Source organism: Carcharhinus amblyrhynchos, unplaced genomic scaffold (genome assembly GCF_965287045.1).
Source record: "Carcharhinus amblyrhynchos unplaced genomic scaffold, sCarAmb.v2.hapA scaffold_769, whole genome shotgun sequence".
Taxonomy (NCBI): domain Eukaryota; kingdom Metazoa; phylum Chordata; class Chondrichthyes; order Carcharhiniformes; family Carcharhinidae; genus Carcharhinus; species Carcharhinus amblyrhynchos.
Window position 1 is genome coordinate 15,001 of NW_027650509.1, and position 20,877 is coordinate 35,877.

At 53.3% G+C, this 20,877-nt stretch overlaps 1 protein-coding gene across 3 annotated transcripts in view; it reads left to right on the forward strand.

Annotated features, from left to right (window-relative positions):
- The window catches only part of LOC145340089 (calmodulin-binding transcription activator 1-like), a 56,447-nt gene that overhangs the window by 4,205 nt on the left and 31,365 nt on the right, over window positions 1-20,877 (forward strand). For all 3 annotated transcript variants that reach the window (XM_080184517.1, XM_080184515.1, XM_080184516.1), the window contains exons 2-3: window positions 2,992-3,116; window positions 20,202-20,380. In XM_080184517.1, coding sequence (XP_080040643.1) covers window positions 3,006-3,116; window positions 20,202-20,380 — 290 coding nt within the window. In that variant the 5' untranslated portion in view covers window positions 2,992-3,005. The remainder of the gene's footprint in view (window positions 1-2,991; window positions 3,117-20,201; window positions 20,381-20,877) is intronic.

Consider the following 20,877-nt stretch of genomic DNA (forward strand, 5'->3'; position numbering starts at 1 on the left):
CTGCTGCCTTACAGGGACCCGGGTTCAATCCCAGCGGCACGGTGACACAGTGGGTTAGCGCTGCTGCCTCACAGGGACCCGGGTTCAATCCCAGCGGCACGGTGACACAGTGGGTTAGCGCTGCTGTCTCACAGCGCCAGGGACCCGGGTTCAATCCCAGCGGCACGGTGACACAGTGGGTTAGCGCTGCTGCCTCACAGGGACCCAGGTTCAATCCCAGTGGCACGGTGACACAGTGGGTTAGCGCTGCTGCCTCACAGGGACCCGGGTTCAATCCCAGCGGCACGGTGACACAGTGGGTTAGCGCTGCTGCCTCACAGCGCCAGGGACCCGGGTTCAATCCCAGCAGCACGGTGACACAGTGGGTTAGCGCTGCTGCCTCACAGCGCCAGGGACCCAGGTCCAATCCCAGCGGCACGGTGACACAGTGGGTTAGCGCTGCTGCCTCACAGGGACCCGGGTTCAATCCCAGCGGCATGGTGACACAGTGGGTTAGCGCTGCTGTCTCACAGCGCCAGGGACCCGGGTTCAATCCCAGCGGCACGGTGACACAGTGGGTTAGCGCTGCTGCCTCACAGCGCCAGGGACCCGGGTTCAATCCCAGTGGCACGGTGACACAGTGGGTTAGCACTGCTGCCTCACAGGGACCCGGGTTCAATCCCAGCGGCACGGTGACACAGTGGGTTAGCGCTGCTGCCTCACAGCGCCAGGGACCCGGGTTCAATCCCAGCGGCACGGTGACACAGTGGGTTAGCGCTGCTGCCTCACAGCGCCAGGGACCCGGGTTCAATCCCAGCGGCACGGTGACACAGTGGGTTAGCGCTGCTGCCTCACAGCGGCAGGGACCCGGGTTCGATTCCCAGCCTTGAGTCACTGTCTGTGTGGAGTCTGCACATTCTCCCCATGTCTGCGTGGGTTTCCTCTGGGTGCTCTGGTTTCCTCCCACAGTCTGAAAGGCGTGCAGGTTAGGGTGCATTGGGCCGTGCTAAATTCTCCCTCAGTGTAACCTGCAATATGGGCGACTTGGGAATTTTCACAGTAACTTCATTGCAGTATTAATATAAGTCTACTTGTTTCACTAATAGAATTTTAAACCTTTTGCCTCTACGTGGTCCATATCCCTGTATTCACTGCCTGTTCATGTGCCTTTCTCTTAACTGTTGCTGTAATATCTGCTTCCACCATCTCCCCTGGCAGCCTGTTCCAGGCACTCACCACCCTGTGTGTAAAACAACACTTGCCCCTCACATCTCCTTTAAACTTTCCCCCAGTAATCGATGTCTGTACCCTGGGCACAGAGCGCTGTGCTGATAGGGCCACGGAATGGCACTGGAACCACTTGACAATTCCAGTCCCCACTGCCCTGGAGTCCGGTAACATTCCGAGAGTGGCTCCTGCAGCTCCCGGGATGTGGGTCGGTCCCATGGGAATTTATTCGGGATGGGTGTAGGAAACTTGAAGCTGCAGCAGGTTAATATTGACGGAGACTGCCTCTGGTTCACGTCCCGTTCACTCACTCACACACACACTCTCTCACTCACATACACACACACACACACACACACACACACACACACACACACACTCTCTCTCTCTCTCTCTCTCTCTCTCTCTCTCACACACACACACACACACACACACACACACACACACACACACTCTCTCTCTCTCTCTCTCTCTCTCTCTCTCACACACACACACACACACACACACACACACACTCTCTCTCTCTCTCTCTCTCTCTCACACACACACACACACACACACACACACACACACACACACACACACACTCTCTCTCTCACACACACACTCGCAGCAATAAAAATATTTCCAGTCACAGGTTAGAACGGCTGTTAGTTATGATGTATAATAACGCCTTTAGGAGACTTTGTTTGCTCTTCAGTTGTAATAGCTGAACAGGGCAGCGTGTGGGCTGTAATGGGTGTGTGGGGGCAGCTTGTGGATTGTAATAGCTGAACAGGGGCAGCATGTGAGCTGTAATGGGTGTGCTGGGGCAGCGTGTGGATTGTAATAGCTGAACAGGGGCAGCGTGTGAGCTGTAATGGGTGTGCTGGGGCAGCGTGTGGATTGTAATAGCTGAACAGGGGCAGCGTGTGAGCTGTAATGGGTGTGCTGGGGCAGCGTGTGGATTGTAATAGCTGAACAGGGGCAGCGTGTGGGCCGTAATGGGTGTGCAGGGCCAGGTGTGGATTGTAATAGCTGAACAGGTCAGCGTGTGAGCTGTAATGGGTGTGTGGGGGCAGTGTGTGGATTGTAATAGTTGAACAGGGGCAGCGTGTGGGCCGTAATGGGTGTGCGGGGCCAGGTGTGGATTGTAATAGCTGAACAGGTCAGCGTGTGAGCTGTAATGGGTGTGTGGGGGCAGCGTGTGGATTGTAATAGCTGAACAGGGCAGCGTGTGGGCTGTAATGGGTGTGCTGGGGCAGCGTGTGGATTGTAATAGCTGAACAGGGCAGCGTGTGGGCTGTAATGGGTGTGCGGGGGCAGCTTGTGGACTGTAATAGCTGAACAGGGCAACGTGTGGGTTGTAATGGGTGGGTGGTGCACCCATTGTAACTGAACAGGGCAATGTGTGGCCTGTAATGGGTGGACGGTAATTTCGGTGTTGTACAAAAGCAGACAGGTGTAAATGCTGGAAGTCTGAAAACACACACGGAAGTTGCTGGAAGCAGGCAGCGGGTCTGGCAGCAACTGTGGAAACAGAGTTAATATTACATCGTACTGACCTTTCAGCAGGGCTTCCTCCCATCGCTCTCCCTCAGCCCCCTCCTGGGTAGGGGGCTGGAAACTGGAGGGGGGGGGGGAGAGAGAGAGAGAGAGGGGGGGTGCTGTGGGTATGTGTGACGAGAGAACGTGAGGGAGAGACGGTGATGGCAGAGCGGGAGGGGGAGAGGGTGATGGGACGGGGTGCTGGAGAGGTTGCTGTGCTGTGGGTGTCTAACGGTCCCCGATATTCCTCCCCTTCAGACAATCAGTTCCGGATGTCAATCTTGGAGCGATTGGAGCAGATGGAAAAGCGAATGGCTGAGATGACAGCTTCCAACTCCAAGCAGCAACAGAAAGTGAGAACCGGAGACAAGATGCACATCCAGGTAACATCCCACAGTGCCCGAATTAACAAGCAGCACCGTATCGATCAGAGCATGGTCCCAGTGTCCTGGAACCTGTACTGTCACTCTCAACCTGTCCCCAGTCACACAGTGGGTTAGCGCTGCTGTCTCACAGGGACCCGGGTTCAATCCCAGCGGCACGGTGACACAGTGGGTTAGCGCTGCTGCCTCACAGGGACCCGGGTTCAATCCCAGCGGCACGGTGACACAGTGGGTTAGTGCTGCTGTCTCACAGGGACCCGGGTTCAATCCCAGCGGCACGGTGACACAGTGGGTTAGTGCTGCTGTCTCACAGGGACCCGGGTACAATCCCAGCGGCACGGTGACACAGTGGGTTAGTGCTGCTGTCTCACAGGGACCCGGGTTCAATCCCAGCGGCACGGTGACACAGTGGGTTAGTGCTGCTGTCTCACAGGGACCCGGGTACAATCCCAGCGGCACGGTGACACAGTGGGTTAGTGCTGCTGTCTCACAGGGACCCGGGTTCAATCCCAGCGGCACGGTGACACAGTGGGTTAGTGCTGCTGTCTCACAGGGACCCGGGTTCAATCCCAGAGGCACGGTGACACAGTGGGTTAGCGCTGCTGCCTCACAGCGCCAGGGACCCGGGTTCAATCCCAGCGGCACGGTGACACAGTGGGTTAGTGCTGCTGCCTCACAGCGCCAGGAACCCGGGTTCAATCCCAGAGGCACGGTGACACAGTGGGTTAGCGCTGCTGCCTCACAGCGCCAGGGACCCGGGTTCAATCCCCAACTTAGGTCACTGTGCAGAGTCTGCACATTCTCCCCATGTCTGTGTGGGTTTCCTCTGGGTGCTCTGGTTTCCTCCCACAGTCTGAAAGACGTGCTGGTTTGGGTAGATTGGCCATGCTAAATTCTCCCTCAGTGTTACCTGAAGAGGCGCCGGAGTGTGGGCGACTCGGGGTATTTTCACAGTAACTTCATTGCAGTGTTAATATAAGCCTTACTTGTGACACTGATAAATAAAACTTGTTTAACTTGTACTGGAGCCTCTGTAATAACCTGTACTGTGTCATTGTGAACAAGTCTCCAGTGTATTAGAGTTCCCATATCCATAATCCAGTGATAAATGTGAGGTGATGCATTTTGGTAGATTGAGCCAGGGCAGGACTTACTCAGTTAATGGTCGGGCGTTGGGGAGAGTTACAGAACAAAAAGATCTCGGGATACAGGTTCATAGCTCCTTGAAAGTGGAGTCACAGGTGGACAGAGTGGTGAAGAAGACATTCAGCATGCTTGGTTTCATTGGTCAGAACATTGAACACAGTAAAAAGTCTGACAACACCAGGTTTTAGTCCAACCTATTTATTTGATAATATACTCACTAGCTTTCGAGGGGACAGCCTCTTCGTCAGGTGAATGGAGAGTTCTGGCCTCAGATAGAGCATATAAAGCACAGACAGTTTAGAGATTACTGATTAAAATGCGAATCCTTACACCTAACCTGCTGTTCAAGACCTGAAGTGGCTGACAATGTGAGTGGTAGGAGCACTGATCACAGTTTAAAGAGATGTGTATTGTCTCCAGACAGTACAGTAAGTGAGGTTTTGCAAACCCAGGCAAGTCACGGGGGTTACAGATAGTGCGACATGAACCCAAGATTGAATACAGGAGTTGGGACGTCTTGTTGAAATTGTACAAGACATTGGTAAGGCCACACTTGGAATACTGTGTACAGTTCTGGTCACCCTATTATAGAAAGGATATTATTAAACTAGAAAGAGTGCAGAAAAGATTTACTAGGATGTTACTGGGACTTGATGGATTGAGTTATAAGGAGAGGTTGGATAGACTGGGACTTTTTTCTCTGGAGTGTAGGAGGCTGAGGGGTGATCTTATAGAGGTCTATAAAATAATGAGGGACACAGATCAGCTCGATAGTCAATGTCTTTTCCCCAAAGATAGGGGAGTCTAAAACTAGAGGGCAGAGGTTTAAGGTGAGAGGGGGGAGATACAAAAGGGTCCAGAGGGTGGTGAGTGTCTGGAACGAGCTGCCAGAGGCAGTAGTAGAGACAGGTACAATTTTATCTTTTAAAAAGCGTTTAGACAGTTACATGGGTACGATGGGATATAGAGGGATATGGGACAAATGCAGGCAATTTGGATTGGGCTTTTAAAAAAAAGGGGGTGGCATGGAGAAGTTGGGCAGAAGGGCCTGTTTCCCTGCTGTAAACCTCTGTGACTCTATGAACCCAGTGACCCCAGGCAGAGGGAATCACTGTATAATAAGCCAGTGATCCCAGGCAGAGTACCCAGTGCAGAGGGAATCACTGTATAATAAGCCAGTGATCCCAGGCAGAGTACCCAGTGCAGAGGGAATCACTGTATAATAAGCCAGTGATCCCAGGCAGAGTACCCAGTGCAGAGGGAATCACTGTATAATAAGCCAGTGATCCCAGGCAGAGTACCCAGTGCAGAGGGAATCACTGTATAATAAGCCAGTGATCCCAGGCAGAGTACCCAGTGCAGAGGGAATCACTGTATAATAAGCCAGTGATCCCAGGCAGAGTACCCAGTGCAGAGGGAATCACTGTATAATAAGCCAGTGATCCCAGGCAGAGTACCCAGTGCAGAGGGAATCACTGTATAATAAGCCAGTGATCCCAGGCAGAGTACCCAGTGCAGAGGGAATCACTGTATAATAAGCCAGTGATCCCAGACAGAGTACCCAGTGCAGAGGGAATCACTGTATAATAAGCCAGTGATCCCAGGCAGAGTACCCAGTGCAGAGGGAATCACTGTATAATAAGCCAGTGATCCCAGGCAGAGTACTCAGTGCAGAGGGAATCACTGTATAATAAGCCAGTGATCCCAGGCAGAGTACCCAGTGCAGACAGTATCATTAGGATCTGTTCCTTGTTGACGGGGATGCCTCTCTGCGTTTTTAGGTGGTTTTGCCAGCTTGCCAGTTGAAGACTGGACTGTATTTTAACTCCACCCGTCCGGCCTTCCTTCGCTGCACATTCCTCCATCCCTGTTACCTGACAATAATCTATCCACAGATCTCCAGTGAGAGAGAGGCGCAGAACCCCTCTGAGTGAGGAAGTGCTTCCTGACATCCCGCACCCCTCCGAATGGGCTGGCTCCAACCAGCTGGAAAGGTCTGCCCCATCCCCCTCCCCCACTTAAACCACTCCAGACCCTTTGATTGGGTAAAATTTATTATTATCACCTGTACTGGGATACAGTGGAGAGTATTATTTCTTGTGCCCTATACAGACAAAGCATACTGTTCATAGAGTACATAGATTTGATTTATTATTATTGACTGGGTTTAGTGTATATTGGGGTGTGTGTATATGATGGGGTTTAGTGTATATTGGGGTGTGTGTATATGATGGGGTTTAGTGTATATTGGGGTGTGTGTGTATATGATGGGGTTTAGTGTATATTGGGGTGTGTGTGTATATGATGGGGTTTAGTGTATATTGGGGTGTGTATATGATGGGGTTTAGTGTATATTGAGGTGTATGTATATGATGGGGTTTAGTGTATATTGGGGGTGTGTGTGTATATGATGGGGTTTAGTGTATATTGGGGTGTGTGTGTATATGATGGGGTTTAGTGTATATTGGGGGTGTGTGTATATGATGGGGTTTAGTGTATATTGGGGTGTGTATATGATGGAGTTTAGTATATATTGGGGGTGTGTGTGTATATGATGGGGTTTAGTGTATATTGGGGTGTGTGTGTATAGAACATAGAACATTACAGCGCAGAACAGGCCCTTCGGCCCACGATGTTGCGCCGACCAGTTTTTTTTAAAAAAAATCACTGACCCACTAATCTAAACCAATCCCTTTTCGTCCATAAACCTATCCACAGATCTCTTAAACGCCCCCAAACTAGGTGCATTTACAACCGCAGCAGGCAGGGCATTCCAATCCCTCACCACCCTCTGGGTAAAGAACCTACCCCTGACATCCGTCCTATAACTACCCCCCCTTAATTTAAAGCCATGCCCCCTCGTGCTAGCTTTCTCCATCCGAGGAAAAAGGCTATCACTATCCACCCTATTTAAACCTCTAATCATCTTATATGTTTCTATAAGATCCCCTCTTAGCCTCCTTCTTTCCAGCGAAAACAACCCCAAATCCCTCAGTCTCTCCTCATATGACCTCCCCTCCATACCAGGCAACATCCTGGTAAACCTCCTCTGCACCCTCTCCAAAGCCTCCACGTCCTTCCTGTAGTGTGGGGACCAGAACTGCACACAGTACTCCAAGTGCGGCCGCACCAGAGTTGTGTACAGTTGCAACATGACGCTGCGACTCCTAAATTCAATCCCCTACCAATAAACGCCAAGACACCGTATGCCTTCTTAACAACCTTATCTACTTGATTCCCAACTTTCAGGGATCTATGTACACATACACCTAGATCCCTCTGCTCCTCCACTCTATTCAAAGTCCTCCCGTTAGCCCTATACTGAACACATCTGTTACTCCTACCGAAATGAATTACCTCACACTTCTCTGCATTAAACTCCATCCGCCACCTCTCGGCCTAGCTCTGCAACCTAAGTCACCCTGCAAACTATGACACCCTTCCTCACAATCTACCACACCTCCGACTTTGGTGTCATCAGCAAACTTACTAATCCACCCAACTATACCCTCATCCAGATCATTAATAAAAATTACAAACAGCAGTGGCCCCAAAACAGATCCCTGAGGCACACCACTCGTAACCGAACTCCATGACGAATATTCACCATCAACCACCACCCTCCGTCTCCTATCTGCTAGCCAATTCCTGATCCAAGTACCTAGATTACCCCCAATCCCATACATCTGCATTTTCTGCAGAAGCCTACCATGGTGAACCTTATCAAACGCCTTACTAAAATCCATATATACCACGTCAACTGCCTTACCCCTATCCACCTCTTTGGTCACATTCTCAAAGAACTCAATAAGGTTAGTAAGGCACGACCTACCTGCTACAAAACCATGCTGACTGTCTCTAATCAATTCATTACTCTCCAAATAACTATAAATCCTATCCCTAATAATTCTTTCTAAAACCTTGCCCACAACAGAAATAAGACTCACCGGTCTATAATTCCCGGGGAAGTCTCTGTTCCCCTTCTTAAACAATGGGACAACATTCGCTGTCCTCCAATCTTCCGGTACTATACCAGAGACCAACGATGACCTGAAGATCAGAGCCAGAGGCTCTGCAATCACCTCTCTAGCCTCCCAGAGAATCCTAGGGTAAATCCCGTCCAGACCAGGGGACTTAGCTATTTTCAAGCCCTCCAGAATATCCAGCACATCCCCGGTATCAACTGCAATACTTTCTATTTTACACCCCTGCACCCCAGTGTCCTCCTCAGCTACATTCATGTCCCCCTGCGTGAACACTGAAGAGAAATATTGGTTCAATGCCTCTCCAATCTCTCCCGGTTCCACACACAACTTCCCTCTACTGTCTGTAACTGGCCCTAATCTTGCCCTAACCAACCTTCTGTTCTTGACATACCTATAGAACGCCTTAGGATTCTCCTTAATCCTATCAGCCAAAGTCATCTCATGTCCTCTTTTAGCCCTTCTTAACTCCCTCTTCAACTCCCTCCTAGCCAATCTAAAGCTTTCTAATGCACGACCTGAGCCCTCAAGCCTCATCCGAACATAAGCCTCCTTTTTCTTCCTAACCAACGAATCAACTTTTTTAGTACACCACGGTTCCCTAGCCCTACCAAATCCTCCTTGCCTGACAGGGACATACCTATCACAGACCCGTGTAGCTGCTCCTTGAAAAAATTCCACATTTCAGACGTTCCCAGTCCCTGTAATCTCCTAGTCCAACCTATGCTTCCTAATTCTCTCCTAATAGCCTCATAATTACCCTTCCCCCAGCTAAAACTACAGACCCGAGGTTCATGCCTATCCCTTTCCATCACTAAGGTGAACGTAACCGAATTGTGGTCACTATCACCGAAATGCACACCAACTTCCAAGTCTAGCACCTGGTCTGGCTCATTTCCCAGCACCAAATCCAATATAGCCTCACCTCTAGTTGGCCTATCTACATACTGAGTCAAAAAACCTTCCTGCACACTTTGAACAAAAACTGACCCCTCTAACGAGCTATATGATGAGGTTTAGTGTATATTGGGGTGTGTGTATATGATGGGGTTTAGTGTATATTGAGGTGTGTGTATATGATGGGGTTTAGTGTATATTCGGGTGTGCATATGGTGGGGTTTAGTGTATATTCGGGTGTGCATATGATGGGGTTTAGTGTATATTGGGGTGTGTGTATATGATGGGGTTTAGTGTATATTGGGGTGTGTGTATATGATGGGGTTTAGTGTATATTCGGGTGTGCATATGATGGGGTTTAGTGTATATTGGGGTGTGTATATGATGGGGTTTAGTGTATATTGGGGGTGTGTGTGTATATGATGGGGTTTAGTGTATATTGGGGTGTGTGTATATGATTGGGTTTAGTGTATACTGAGTGTGTAATTCCCTGGTTTCTGCACTTGCTCACAACCTCCCAGCCTGTCTGTCTTGTATCGGGGTGAATAACCTCCCCCTTTCCCCACACTGCGCGCTCTCTCTCTCTCTCTCTCTCTCCCCCAGTCTGTCTGTCTTGTATCGGGGTGAATAACCTCCCCCTTTCCCCACACTGCGCACTCTCTCTCTCTCTCTCTCCCCCAGTCTGTCTGTCTTGTATCGGGGTGAATAACCCCCCCTTTCCCCACACTGCGCTCTCTCTCTCTCTCTGTCTCTCTCCCCCAGTCTGTCTGTCTTGTATCGGGGTGAATAACCTCCCCCTTTCCCCACACTGCGCGCGCTCTCTCTCTCTCTCTCTCTCTCTCCCCCAGTCTGTCTGTCTTGTATTGGGGTGAATAACCTCCCCCTTTCCCCACACTGCGCGCTCTCTCTCTCTCTCTCTCTCCCCCAGTCTGTCTGTCTTGTATCGGGGTGAATAACCCCCCCCTTTCCCCACACTGCGCGCTCTCTCTCTCTCCCCCAGTCTGTCTGTCTTGTATTGGGGTGAATAACCTCCCCCTTTCCCCACACTGCGCGCTCTCTCTCTCTCTCTCCCCCCCAGTCTGTCTGTCTTGTATCGGGGTGAATAACCCCCCCCTTTCCCCACACTGCGCTCTCTCTGCCCTCGCTGTGCCCACTCCCAGCCTGCCGGTGTGTCTGAGGAGCTTGCTGCTACCTTGCCATGCGAACAATGTACCTCCTGCTCTGAAAGCTGTGTCGATGGCGGGTCAGGCCCTGAGCCCGGGATGACGTTTCCTCGCAGCTCTGAGGCAGCGTGAATTTCCCACTGTGGAGTACGCGCTGATCAAACTCTTAAACACGTGTGGGGCCAATCAACAAACTGCCACCCCCAGACCAACCAGAGGGAGTGTTAGTGTTGGAATAGTGCCCGTGGCAAGGCCCTGCTCTCCCTCTGATCCCTTCATAGAATCACAAACTCCTGACAGTACACAAGGAGGCTGTTCAGCCCATCGAGTCTGTACCAGCTATGATCCCATCCAGACCCTATCGCCCATGTGTTTACCCTGCTAATCCCTCTGACACAAAGGGGCAATTCAGCACAGCCTAACCAGCTCGTCTTTCAGAGTGTGGGAGGAAACCCACGCAGACACGGGGAGAACATGCAGACTCCACACAGACAGTGACCCGAGCCGGGTCCCTGGTGCTAACCCACTGTGCCATCCTGCTTCTGAGTGTCCTGTGTGTGTCCCATTAGTGGCTATCAGCCCTTTATATATTTGTGGACTGTTTCATTTCTTTTATTGCCTGATGATTTAATTGTGTCTCTTTAATTTTCTCATTGTTTTTGGATTTCTTTCCTTATCTTTCTGCTATGATTTCTGTTCAATTATCGATGCACACAACATACACCTGTTCCTGCTGTTTGTATTTTGTCCGTGTTCTCTATTTCTCCACAGTCTGAGACGAGTTTATTCTTCCTGTTGGTATATTCCTCCTGGACCTTATTGGGGGCTCAGCGTCTCACTGCTGTCCTGTCCCCCTCTCATTGCACTTTTCCAGTTGCCTCCCTTGTTCCATTCTCAACCCTTCAGAGTATTGATAGGCAGAAGGATCTGGGTGTACAGGTACACAGGGCACTGAAGGTAGGCAGGAAGGCATACGGCATGCTTACCTTCATGGGCCGGGACACTGAGTTTAAAAATTGGCAAGTCATGTTGCAGCTTTATAGAACCTTAGTGAGGCCGCACTTGGAATATCGTGTTCAATTCTGGTCGCCACACTACCAGAAGGATGTGGAGGCTTTGGAGAGGGTACAGAAAAGATTTACCAGGGTGTTGCCTGGTATGGAGGGCATTAGCTATGAGGAGAGGTTGGAGAAACTTGGTTTGTTCTCACTGGAGCGACGGAGGTTGAGGGGAGACCTGATAGAAGGCTACAAGATTATGAGAGGCTTTGATTTGATTTATTATTGTCACATGTACTGGGATACAGTGAAAAGTATTGTTTCTTGCGCACTGTACAGACAAAGCATACCGTTCATAGACAAGGAAAGAAGAGAGTGCAGAATGTAGTGTAGCGAGGGTGTAGAGAAAGATCAACTTAATGCGAGGTAGGTCCATTCAACAGTCTGACAGCAGCAGGGAAGAAGCTGTTCTTGAGTCGGTCGGTACGGGACCCCAGACTTTTGTATCTTTTTCTCGAAGTTACAGAATCAGGGAGGGGGCGTAGGGGGCTGGAGGAGGTTACAGAGATAGGGAAGTGGGGTGTCAGGGCTGGAGGAGGTTACAGAGATAGGGAGGGGGTGTCAGGGCTGGAGGAGGTTACAGAGATAGGGAGGGGGTGTCAGGGCTGGAGGAGGTTATGGAGATAGGGAGGGGGTGTAGGGGGCTGGTGGAGGTTGCGGAGATAGGGAGGGGGTGACAGAGATAGGGGAAGTGACGGGGGAGATGGGTGTCGTGGCGGGTGGGAGTTGGGTGGGGTTAGATGGGTGCCTGGCCTGGGGGGGAAGGGGGGGAGCTGGGTGGCGGGGGGGGGGGTGTGGAGAGGCTGCAGTGTGGGATGCGGGCAGTAGGCTGAGGGAGTGAGTGCTCAGGGACGGGGAGGGAAGTGGGTGCAGTGTGTTGGCAGCTTGGGAATCAGAGTCAGGATGACGACACTGCCACTTCAGGCCTCGATCTTTGTTGCTATATTTGACAGCCAGAGAGGGCTGTGGGCAGAGAGGCGATTCCAGCAGCTTTGATCTTGACATTCTTGCTGCTGTTGGGTGTGCTGAGGGTGCGGGCTCCAGTCCCAGCCCTCTCACTCGTTCTATATTATCTCCCAGCTATTTATGGCAAGGTTGTTCCAGGGAAGCTGATTAGAGTGCAGAGTGGGATTAGACTGACTGTTCGTGTCCTGCCAGGAGAAAATACTTCCCAGTGGAATCAATGTGTTTATAATCCGACCTCTATTTCATCTTTCCATTCGCGGCCAGTGGAAAATATTCATCCTGTTTCCAGCCTCTCAGATAACATCTTGGCCCCTCTCCCCCTCCCCCTCCCCCATGGCTCTCCCTGTGTTGCACTCCCCCACCCCCCCCACCACACCCCCGTGTCGCCCTCTTCCTGTGTCGCCCCCCTCCCCCCGTGTCGCCCTCTTCCTGTGTCGCCCCCCCCCCCCGTGTCGCTCTCTCTCCCCCGCTCCCCCCGTGTCGCTCTCTCTCCCCCGCTCACCCCGTGTCGCTCTCTCTCCCCCGCTCCCCCCGTGTCGCTCTCTCTCCCCCGCTCCCCCCGTGTCGCTCTCTCTCCCCCGCTCACCCCGTGTCGCTCTCTCTCCCCCGCTCCCCCCGTGTCGCTCTCTCTCCCCCGCTCCCCCCGTGTCGCTCTCTCTCCCCCGCTCCCCCAGTGTCGCTCTCTCTCCCCCGCTCCCCCAGTGTCGCTCTCTCTCCCCCGCTCCCCCCGTGTCGCTCTCTCTCCCCCGCTCCCCCCGTGTCGCTCTCTCTCCCCCGCTCCCCCCGTGTCGCTCTCTCTCCCCCGCTCACCCCGTGTCGCTCTCTCTCCCCCGCTCCCCCCGTGTCGCTCTCTCTCCCCCGCTCCCCCCGTGTCGCTCTCTCTCCCCCGCTCTCCCCGTGTCGCTCTCTCTCCCCCGCTCCCCCCGTGTCGCTCTCTCTCCCCCGCTCCCCCCGTGTCGCTCTCTCTCCCCCGCTCCCCCCGTGTCGCTCTCTCTCCCCCGCTCCCCCCGTGTCGCTCTCTCTCCCCCGCTCCCCCCGTGTCGCTCTCTCTCCCCCGCTCCCCCCGTGTCGCTCTCTCTCCCCCGCTCCCCCCGTGTCGCTCTCTCTCCCCCGCTCCCCCCGTGTCGCTCTCTCTCCCCCGCTCCCCCCGTGTCGCTCTCTCTCCCCCGCTCCCCCCGTGTCGCTCTCTCTCCCCCGCTCCCCCCGTGTCGCTCTCTCTCCCCCGCTCCCCCCGTGTCGCTCTCTCTCCCCCGCTCCCCCCGTGTCGCTCTCTCTCCCCCGCTCCCCCCGTGTCGCTCTCTCTCCCCCGTTCTCCCCGTGTCGCTCTCTCTCCCCCGCTCCCCCCGTGTCGCTCTCTCTCCCCCGCTCCCCCCGTGTCGCTCTCTCTCCCCCGCTCCCCCCGTGTCGCTCTCTCTCCCCCGCTCCCCCCGTGTCGCTCTCTCTCCCCCGCTCCCCCCGTGTCGCTCTCTCTCCCCCTTCCCCCCGTGTCGCTCTCTCTCCCCCGCTCCCCCCGTGTCGCTCTCTCTCCCCCGCTCCCCCCGTGTCGCTCTCTCTCCCCCATTCCCCCGTGTCGCTCTCTCTCCCCCGCTCCCCCCGTGTCGCTCTCTCTCCCCCGCTCCCCCCGTGTCGCTCTCTCTCCCCCGCTCCCCCCGTGTCGCTCTCTCTCCCCCGCTCCCCCCGTGTCGCTCTCTCTCCCCCGCTCTCCCCGTGTTGCTCTCTCTCCCCCGCTCCCCCCGTGTCGCTCTCTCTCCCCCCCGTGTCGCTCTCTCTCCCCCCCGTGTCGCTCTCTCTCCCCCCCGTGTCGCTCTCTCTCCCCCCGTGTCGCTCTCTCTCCCCCGCTCCCCCCGTGTCGCTCTGTCTCCCCCGTTCCCCCCGTGTCGCTCTCTCTCCCCCGCTCCCCCCGTGTCGCTCTCTCTCCCCCGCTCCCCCCGCTCTCTCTCCCCCCCGTGTCGCTCTCTCTCCCCCCCGTGTCGCTCTCTCTCCCCCCCCGTGTCGCTCTCTCTCCCCCCCGTGTCGCTCTCTCTCCCCCCCGTGTCGCTCTCTCTCCCCCCGTGTCGCTCTCTCTCCCCCGCTCCCCCCGTGTCGCTCTGTCTCCCCCGCTCCCCCGTGTCGCTCTCTCTCCCCCGCTCCCCCCGTGTCGCTCTCTCCCACCCGCTCTCCCCGTGTCGCTCTCTCCCCGCTCTCCCCGTGTCGCTCTCTCCCCGCTCTCCCCGTGTCGCTCTCTCCCCCGCTCTCCCCGTGTCGCTCTCTCCCCCTGTGCTCTAAGTGTGTGTGTGTGTGTTCCTCGATGCTGCCTCTCCCTAGCTGCAGTGTGTCTCCTTGTTGCCTTGTGCTGTGATTTGACCTGTTTACCATGCTGCTGTGTGTGTACGTGTCTCTCACTCTATCAATCACCTCTGTGTCTGGCCCAACACCAACGATTACTAAACCTTCCTGGACATTAAGAGTTGTTTCTGTTGTTGTTGATGGAATTACATTGCGAACCAGCACCTTTGAGGGTTATTAAATGTTGCTGATGCCACATCACTTTCCGATCGGTTAAATTATCATCGCAAAGGTAACCTTCATCACCAGTGGTTAGCACTGCTGCCTCTCAGCGCCAGGGACCTGGGTTCAATCCCAGCGGCACGGTGACACAGTGGGTTAGCGCTGCTGCCTCTCAGCGCCAGGGACCCGGGTTCAATCCCAGCGGCACGGTGACACAGTGGGTTAGCGCTGCTGCCTCACAGGGACCCGGGTTCAATCCCAGCGGCACGGTGACACAGTGGGTTAGCGCTCCTGCCTCACAGCGCCAGGGACCCGGGTTCAATCCCAGCGGCACGGGGAATCGAACCCGGGTCCCTGGCGCTGTGAGGCAGCAGCGCTAACCCACTGTGTCACCGTGCCGCTGGGATTGAACCCGGGTCCCTGGCGCTGTGAGGCAGCAGCGCTAACCCACTGTGTCACCGTGCCGCTGGGATTGAACCCGGATCCCTGTGAGGCAGCAGCGCTAACCCACTGTGTCACCGTGCCGCTGGGATTGAACCCGGGTCCCTGTGAGACAGCAGCGCTAACCCACTGTGTCACCGTGCCGCTGGGATTGAACCCGGGTCCCTGTGAGGCAGCAGCGCTAACCCACTGTGTCACCGTGCCGCTGGGATTGAACCCGGGTCCCTGTGAGGCAGCAGTGCTAACCCACTGTGTCACCGTGCCGCTGGGATTGAACCCGGGTCCCTGTGAGGCAGCAGCGCTAACCCACTGTGTCACCGTGCCGCTGGGATTGAACCCGGGTCCCTGTGAGGCAGCAGCGCTAACCCACTGTGTCACCGTGCCGCTGGGATTGAACCCGGGTCCCTGTGAGGCAGCAGCGCTAACCCACTGTGTCACCGTGCCGCTGGGATTGAACCCGGGTCCCTGGCGCTGTGAGGCAGCAGCACTAACCCACTGTGTCACCGTGCCGCTGGGATTGAACCCGGGTCCCTGTGAGACAGCAGCGCTAACCCACTGTGTCACCGTGCCGCTGGGATTGAACCCGGGTCCCTGTGAGACAGTAGCGCTAACCCACTGTGTCACCGTGCCGCTGGGATTGAACCCGGGTCCCTGGCGCTGTGAGACAGCAGAGCTAACCCACTGTGTCACCGTGCCGCTGGGATTGAACCCGGGTCCCTGTGAGACAGCAGAGCTAACCCACTGTGTCACCGTGCTGAGCAAAGTGATGGGAACAGTGAGCTCATACGGTGAAGAGAAAGCAACTCAGAAATTGCTCTGAAATTATAACGTACACCAGAGTGAGCAGAGAACTCTCGGAGGGTTCAAATATGTCATCAACTGGGCTCTCAGCAAGGTCTCAGACATCAGGACTGAGGGGTGATATCACAGTATGAATTGTCAAGTGACTGCACAAGGAATAGTGTACGGAGTGTGTGTCTGTCCACAGAATGGGGAATAGTGTACGGAGTGTGTGTCTGTCCACAGAATGGGGAATAGTGTACGGAGTGTGTGTCTGTCCACAGAATGGGGAATAGTGTACGGAGTGTGTGTCTGTCCACAGAATGGGGAATAGTGTACGGAGTGTGTGTCTATCCACAGAATGGGGAATAGTGTACGGAGTGTGTGTCTATCCACAGAATGGGGAATAGTGTACGGAGTGTGTGTCTGTCCACAGAATGGGGAATAGTGTACGGAGTGTGTGTCTGTCCACAGAATGGGGAATAGTGTACGGAGTGTGTGTCTGTCCACAGAATGGGGAATAGTGTACGGAGTGTGTGTCTATCCACAGAATGGGGAATAGTGTACGGAGTGTGTGTCTATCCACAGAATGGGGAATAGTGTACGGAGTGTGTGTCTGTCCACAGAATGGGGAATAGTGTACGGGGTGTGTGTCTATCCACAGAATGGGGAATAGTGTACGGAGTGTGTGTCTATCCACAGAATGGGGAATAGTGTACGGAGTGTGTGTCTATCCACAGAATGGGGAATAGTGTACGGAGTGTGTGTCTATCCACAGAATGGGGAATAGTGTACGGGGTGTGTGTCTATCCACAGAATGGGGAATAGTGTACGGAGTGTGTGTCTATCCACAGAATGGGGAATAGTGTACGGAGTGTGTGTCTGTCCACAGAATGGGGAATCGTGTACGGAGTGTGTGTCTATCCACAGAATGGGGAATAGTGTACGGAGTGTGTGTCTGTCCACAGAATGGGGAATAGTGTACGGAGTGTGTGTCTATCCACAGAATGGGGAATAGTGTACGGAGTGTGTGTCTATCCACAGAATGGGGAATAGTGTACGGAGTGTGTGTCTATCCACAGAATGGGGAATAGTGTACGGAGTGTGTGTCTATCCACAGAATGGGGAATAGTGTACGGAGTGTGTGTCTGTCCACAGAATGGGGAATAGTGTACGGAGTGTGTGTCTATCCACAGAATGGGGAATAGTGTACGGAGTGTGTGTCTATCCACAGAATGGGGAATAGTGTACGGAGTGTGTGTCTATCCACAGAATGGGGAATAGTGTACGGAGTGTGTGTCTGTCCACAGAATGGGGAATAGTGTACGGAGTGTGTGTCTATCCACAGAATGGGGAATAGTGTACGGAGTGTGTGTCTGTCCACAGAATGGGGAATAGTGTACGGAGTGTGTGTCTGTCCACAGAATGGGGAATAGTGTACGGAGTGTGTGTCTATCCACAGAATGGGGAATAGTGTACGGAGTGTGTGTCTGTCCACAGAATGGGGAATAGTGTACGGAGTGTGTGTCTGTCCACAGAATGGGGAATAGTGTACGGAGTGTGTGTCTGTCCACAGAATGGGGAATAGTGTACGGAGTGTGTGTCTATCCACAGAATGGGGAATAGTGTACGGAGTGTGTGTCTATCCACAGAATGGGGAATAGTGTACGGAGTGTGTGTCTGTCCACAGAATGGGGAATAGTGTACGGAGTGTGTGTCTGTCCACAGAATGGGGAATAGTGTACGGAGTGTGTGGTCTATCCACAGAATGGGGAATAGTGTACGGAGTGTGTGTCTATCCACAGAATGGGGAATAGTGTACGGAGTGTGTGTCTATCCACAGAATGGGGAATAGTGTACGGAGTGTGTGTCTATCCACAGAATGGGGAATAGTGTACGGAGTGTGTGTCTATCCACAGAATGGGGAAATATGTAGTACGGAGTGTGATAGTGTCGGAGGTGTGTCTGTCCACAGAATGGGGGAATAGTGTACGGAGTGGTCTATCCACGAATGGGGATTAGTGTACGGAGTGTGTGTCTATCCCACAGACATGGGGAATAGTGTACGAGTGTGTGTCTGTGGGGGGGGGGGGGGTTATCCCAGAATTGGGAAGGGGGGGTACACGGAGTGTGTGTCTATCCACAGAATGGGGAATAGTGTACGGGGTGTGTGTCTATCCACAGAATGGGGAATAGTGTACGGAGTGTGTGTCTGTCCACAGAATGGGGAATAGTGTACGGAGTGTGTGTCTGTCCACAGAATGGGGAATCGTGTACGGAGTGTGTGTCTATCCACAGAATGGGGAATAGTGTACGGGGTGTGTGTCTGTCCACAGAATGGGGAATAGTGTATGGAGTGTGTGTCTATCCACAGAATGGGGAATAGTGTACGGAGTGTGTGTCTATCCACAGAATGGGGAATAGTGTACGGAGTGTGTGTCTATCCACAGAATGGGGAATAGTGTACGGAGTGTGTGTCTATCCACAGAATGGGGAATAGTGTACGGAGTGTGTGTCTATCCACAGAATGGGGAATAGTGTACGGAGTGTGTGTCTGTCCACAGAATGGGGAATAGTGTACGGAGTGTGTGTCTATCCACAGAATGGGGAATAGTGTACGGAGTGTGTGTCTATCCACAGAATGGGGAATAGTGTACGGAGTGTGTGTCTATCCACAGAATGGGGAATCGTGTACGGAGTGTGTGTCTGTCCACAGAATGGGGAATAGTGTACGGAGTGTGTGTCTATCCACAGAATGGGGAATAGTGTACGGAGTGTGTGTCTATCCACAGAATGGGGAATAGTGTACGGAGTGTGTGTCTATCCACAGAATGGGGAATAGTGTATGGAGTGTGTGTCTATCCACAGAATGGGGAATCGTGTACGGAGTGTGTGTCTGTCCACAGAATGGGGAATAGTGTACGGAGTGTGTGTCTATCCACAGAATGGGGAATCGTGTACGGAGTGTGTGTCTATCCACAGAATGGGGAATAGTGTACGGAGTGTGTGTCTGTCCACAGAATGGGGAATAGTGTACGGAGTGTGTGTCTGTCCACAGAATGGGGAATAGTGTACGGAGTGTGTGTCTATCCACAGAATGGGGAATAGTGTACGGAGTGTGTGTCTATCCACAGAATGGGGAATCGTGTACGGAGTGTGTGTCTGTCCACAGAATGGGGAATAGTGTACGGAGTGTGTGTCTATCCACAGAATGGGGAATCGTGTACGGAGTGTGTGTCTGTCCACAGAATGGGGAATAGTGTACGGAGTGTGTGTCTATCCACAGAATGGGGAATAGTGTACGGAGTGTGTGTCTATCCACAGAATGGGGAATCGTGTACGGAGTGTGTGTCTATCCACAGAATGGGGAATAGTGTACGGAGTGTGTGTCTATCCACAGAATGGGGAATCGTGTACGGAGTGTGTGTCTGTCCACAGAATGGGGAATAGTGTACAGAGTGTGTGTCTATCCACAGAATGGGGAATAGTGTACAGAGTGTGTGTCTATCCACAGAATGGGGAATAGTGTACAGAGTGTGTGTCTATCCACAGAATGGGGAATAGTGTACGGAGTGTGTGTCTATCCACAGAATGGGGAATAGTGTACGGAGTGTGTGTCTATCCACAGAATGGGGAATAGTGTACGGAGTGTGTGTCTGTCCACAGAATGGGGAATAGTGTACAGAGTGTGTGTCTATCCACAGAATGGGGAATAGTGTACGGAGTGTGTGTCTATCCACAGAATGGGGAATAGTGTACGGAGTGTGTGTCTATCCACAGAATGGGGAATAGTGTACGGAGTGTGTGTCTGTCCACAGAATGGGGAATAGTGTACAGAGTGTGTGTCTATCCACAGAATGGGGAATAGTGTACGGAGTGTGTGTCTATCCACAGAATGGGGAATAGTGTACGGAGTGTGTGTCTATCCACAGAATGGGGAATAGTGTACGGAGTGTGTGTCTGTCCACAGAATGGGGAATAGTGTACGGAGTGTGTGTCTGTCCACAGAATGGGGAATAGTGTACGGGGTGTGTGTCTATCCACAGAATGGGGAATAGTGTACGGAGTGTGTGTCTGTCCACAGAATGGGGAATCATGTACGGAGTGTGTGTCTATCCACAGAATGGGGAATAGCTGACAGAATGTGTTTCTCTCTCCACGCAGGCATCTTCAGACTCATTTGAGGAACGGATTATCGCAGTCTGTGAGACAATGATGTCCAGGACTTGCTGGCTTCGCTCCGAGCGCCTCATTCATGGGATCAGTTTCCGTGGGATGACCCTCCTGCATCTCGCTGCGGCACAGGGATACGCACGGCTTATTGAGACCCTCATCAAATGGAGGCAAGCAGAGACCCCCTCCCTTCCAGCACCCCGTTTCGAGATCTCTCCCTCAGCGTGTAATCAGAGCCCCGGTTACAGACACCGTCTCTCCCTCAGTGCTGTAATTACAGCCCCGGTTACACACAGCGTCTCTCCCTCAGTGCTGTAATTACAGCCCCGGTTACACACAGCATCTCTCCCTCAGTGCTGTAATTACAGCCCCGGTTACACACAGCGTCTCTCCCTCAGTGCTGTAATTACAGCCCCAGTTACACACAGCGTCTCTCCCTCAGTGCTGTAATTACAGCCCCGGTTACACACAGCATCTCTCCCTCAGTGCTGTAATTACAGCCCCGGTTACACACAGCGTCTCTCCCTCAGTGCTGTAATTACAGCCCCGGTTACACACAGCGTCTCTCCCTCAGTGCTGTAATTACAGCCCCGGTTACACACAGCGTCTCTCCCTCAGTGCTGTAATATGGTTGTAAATTTCATTAAGAGCTCTCACTACACCAGGT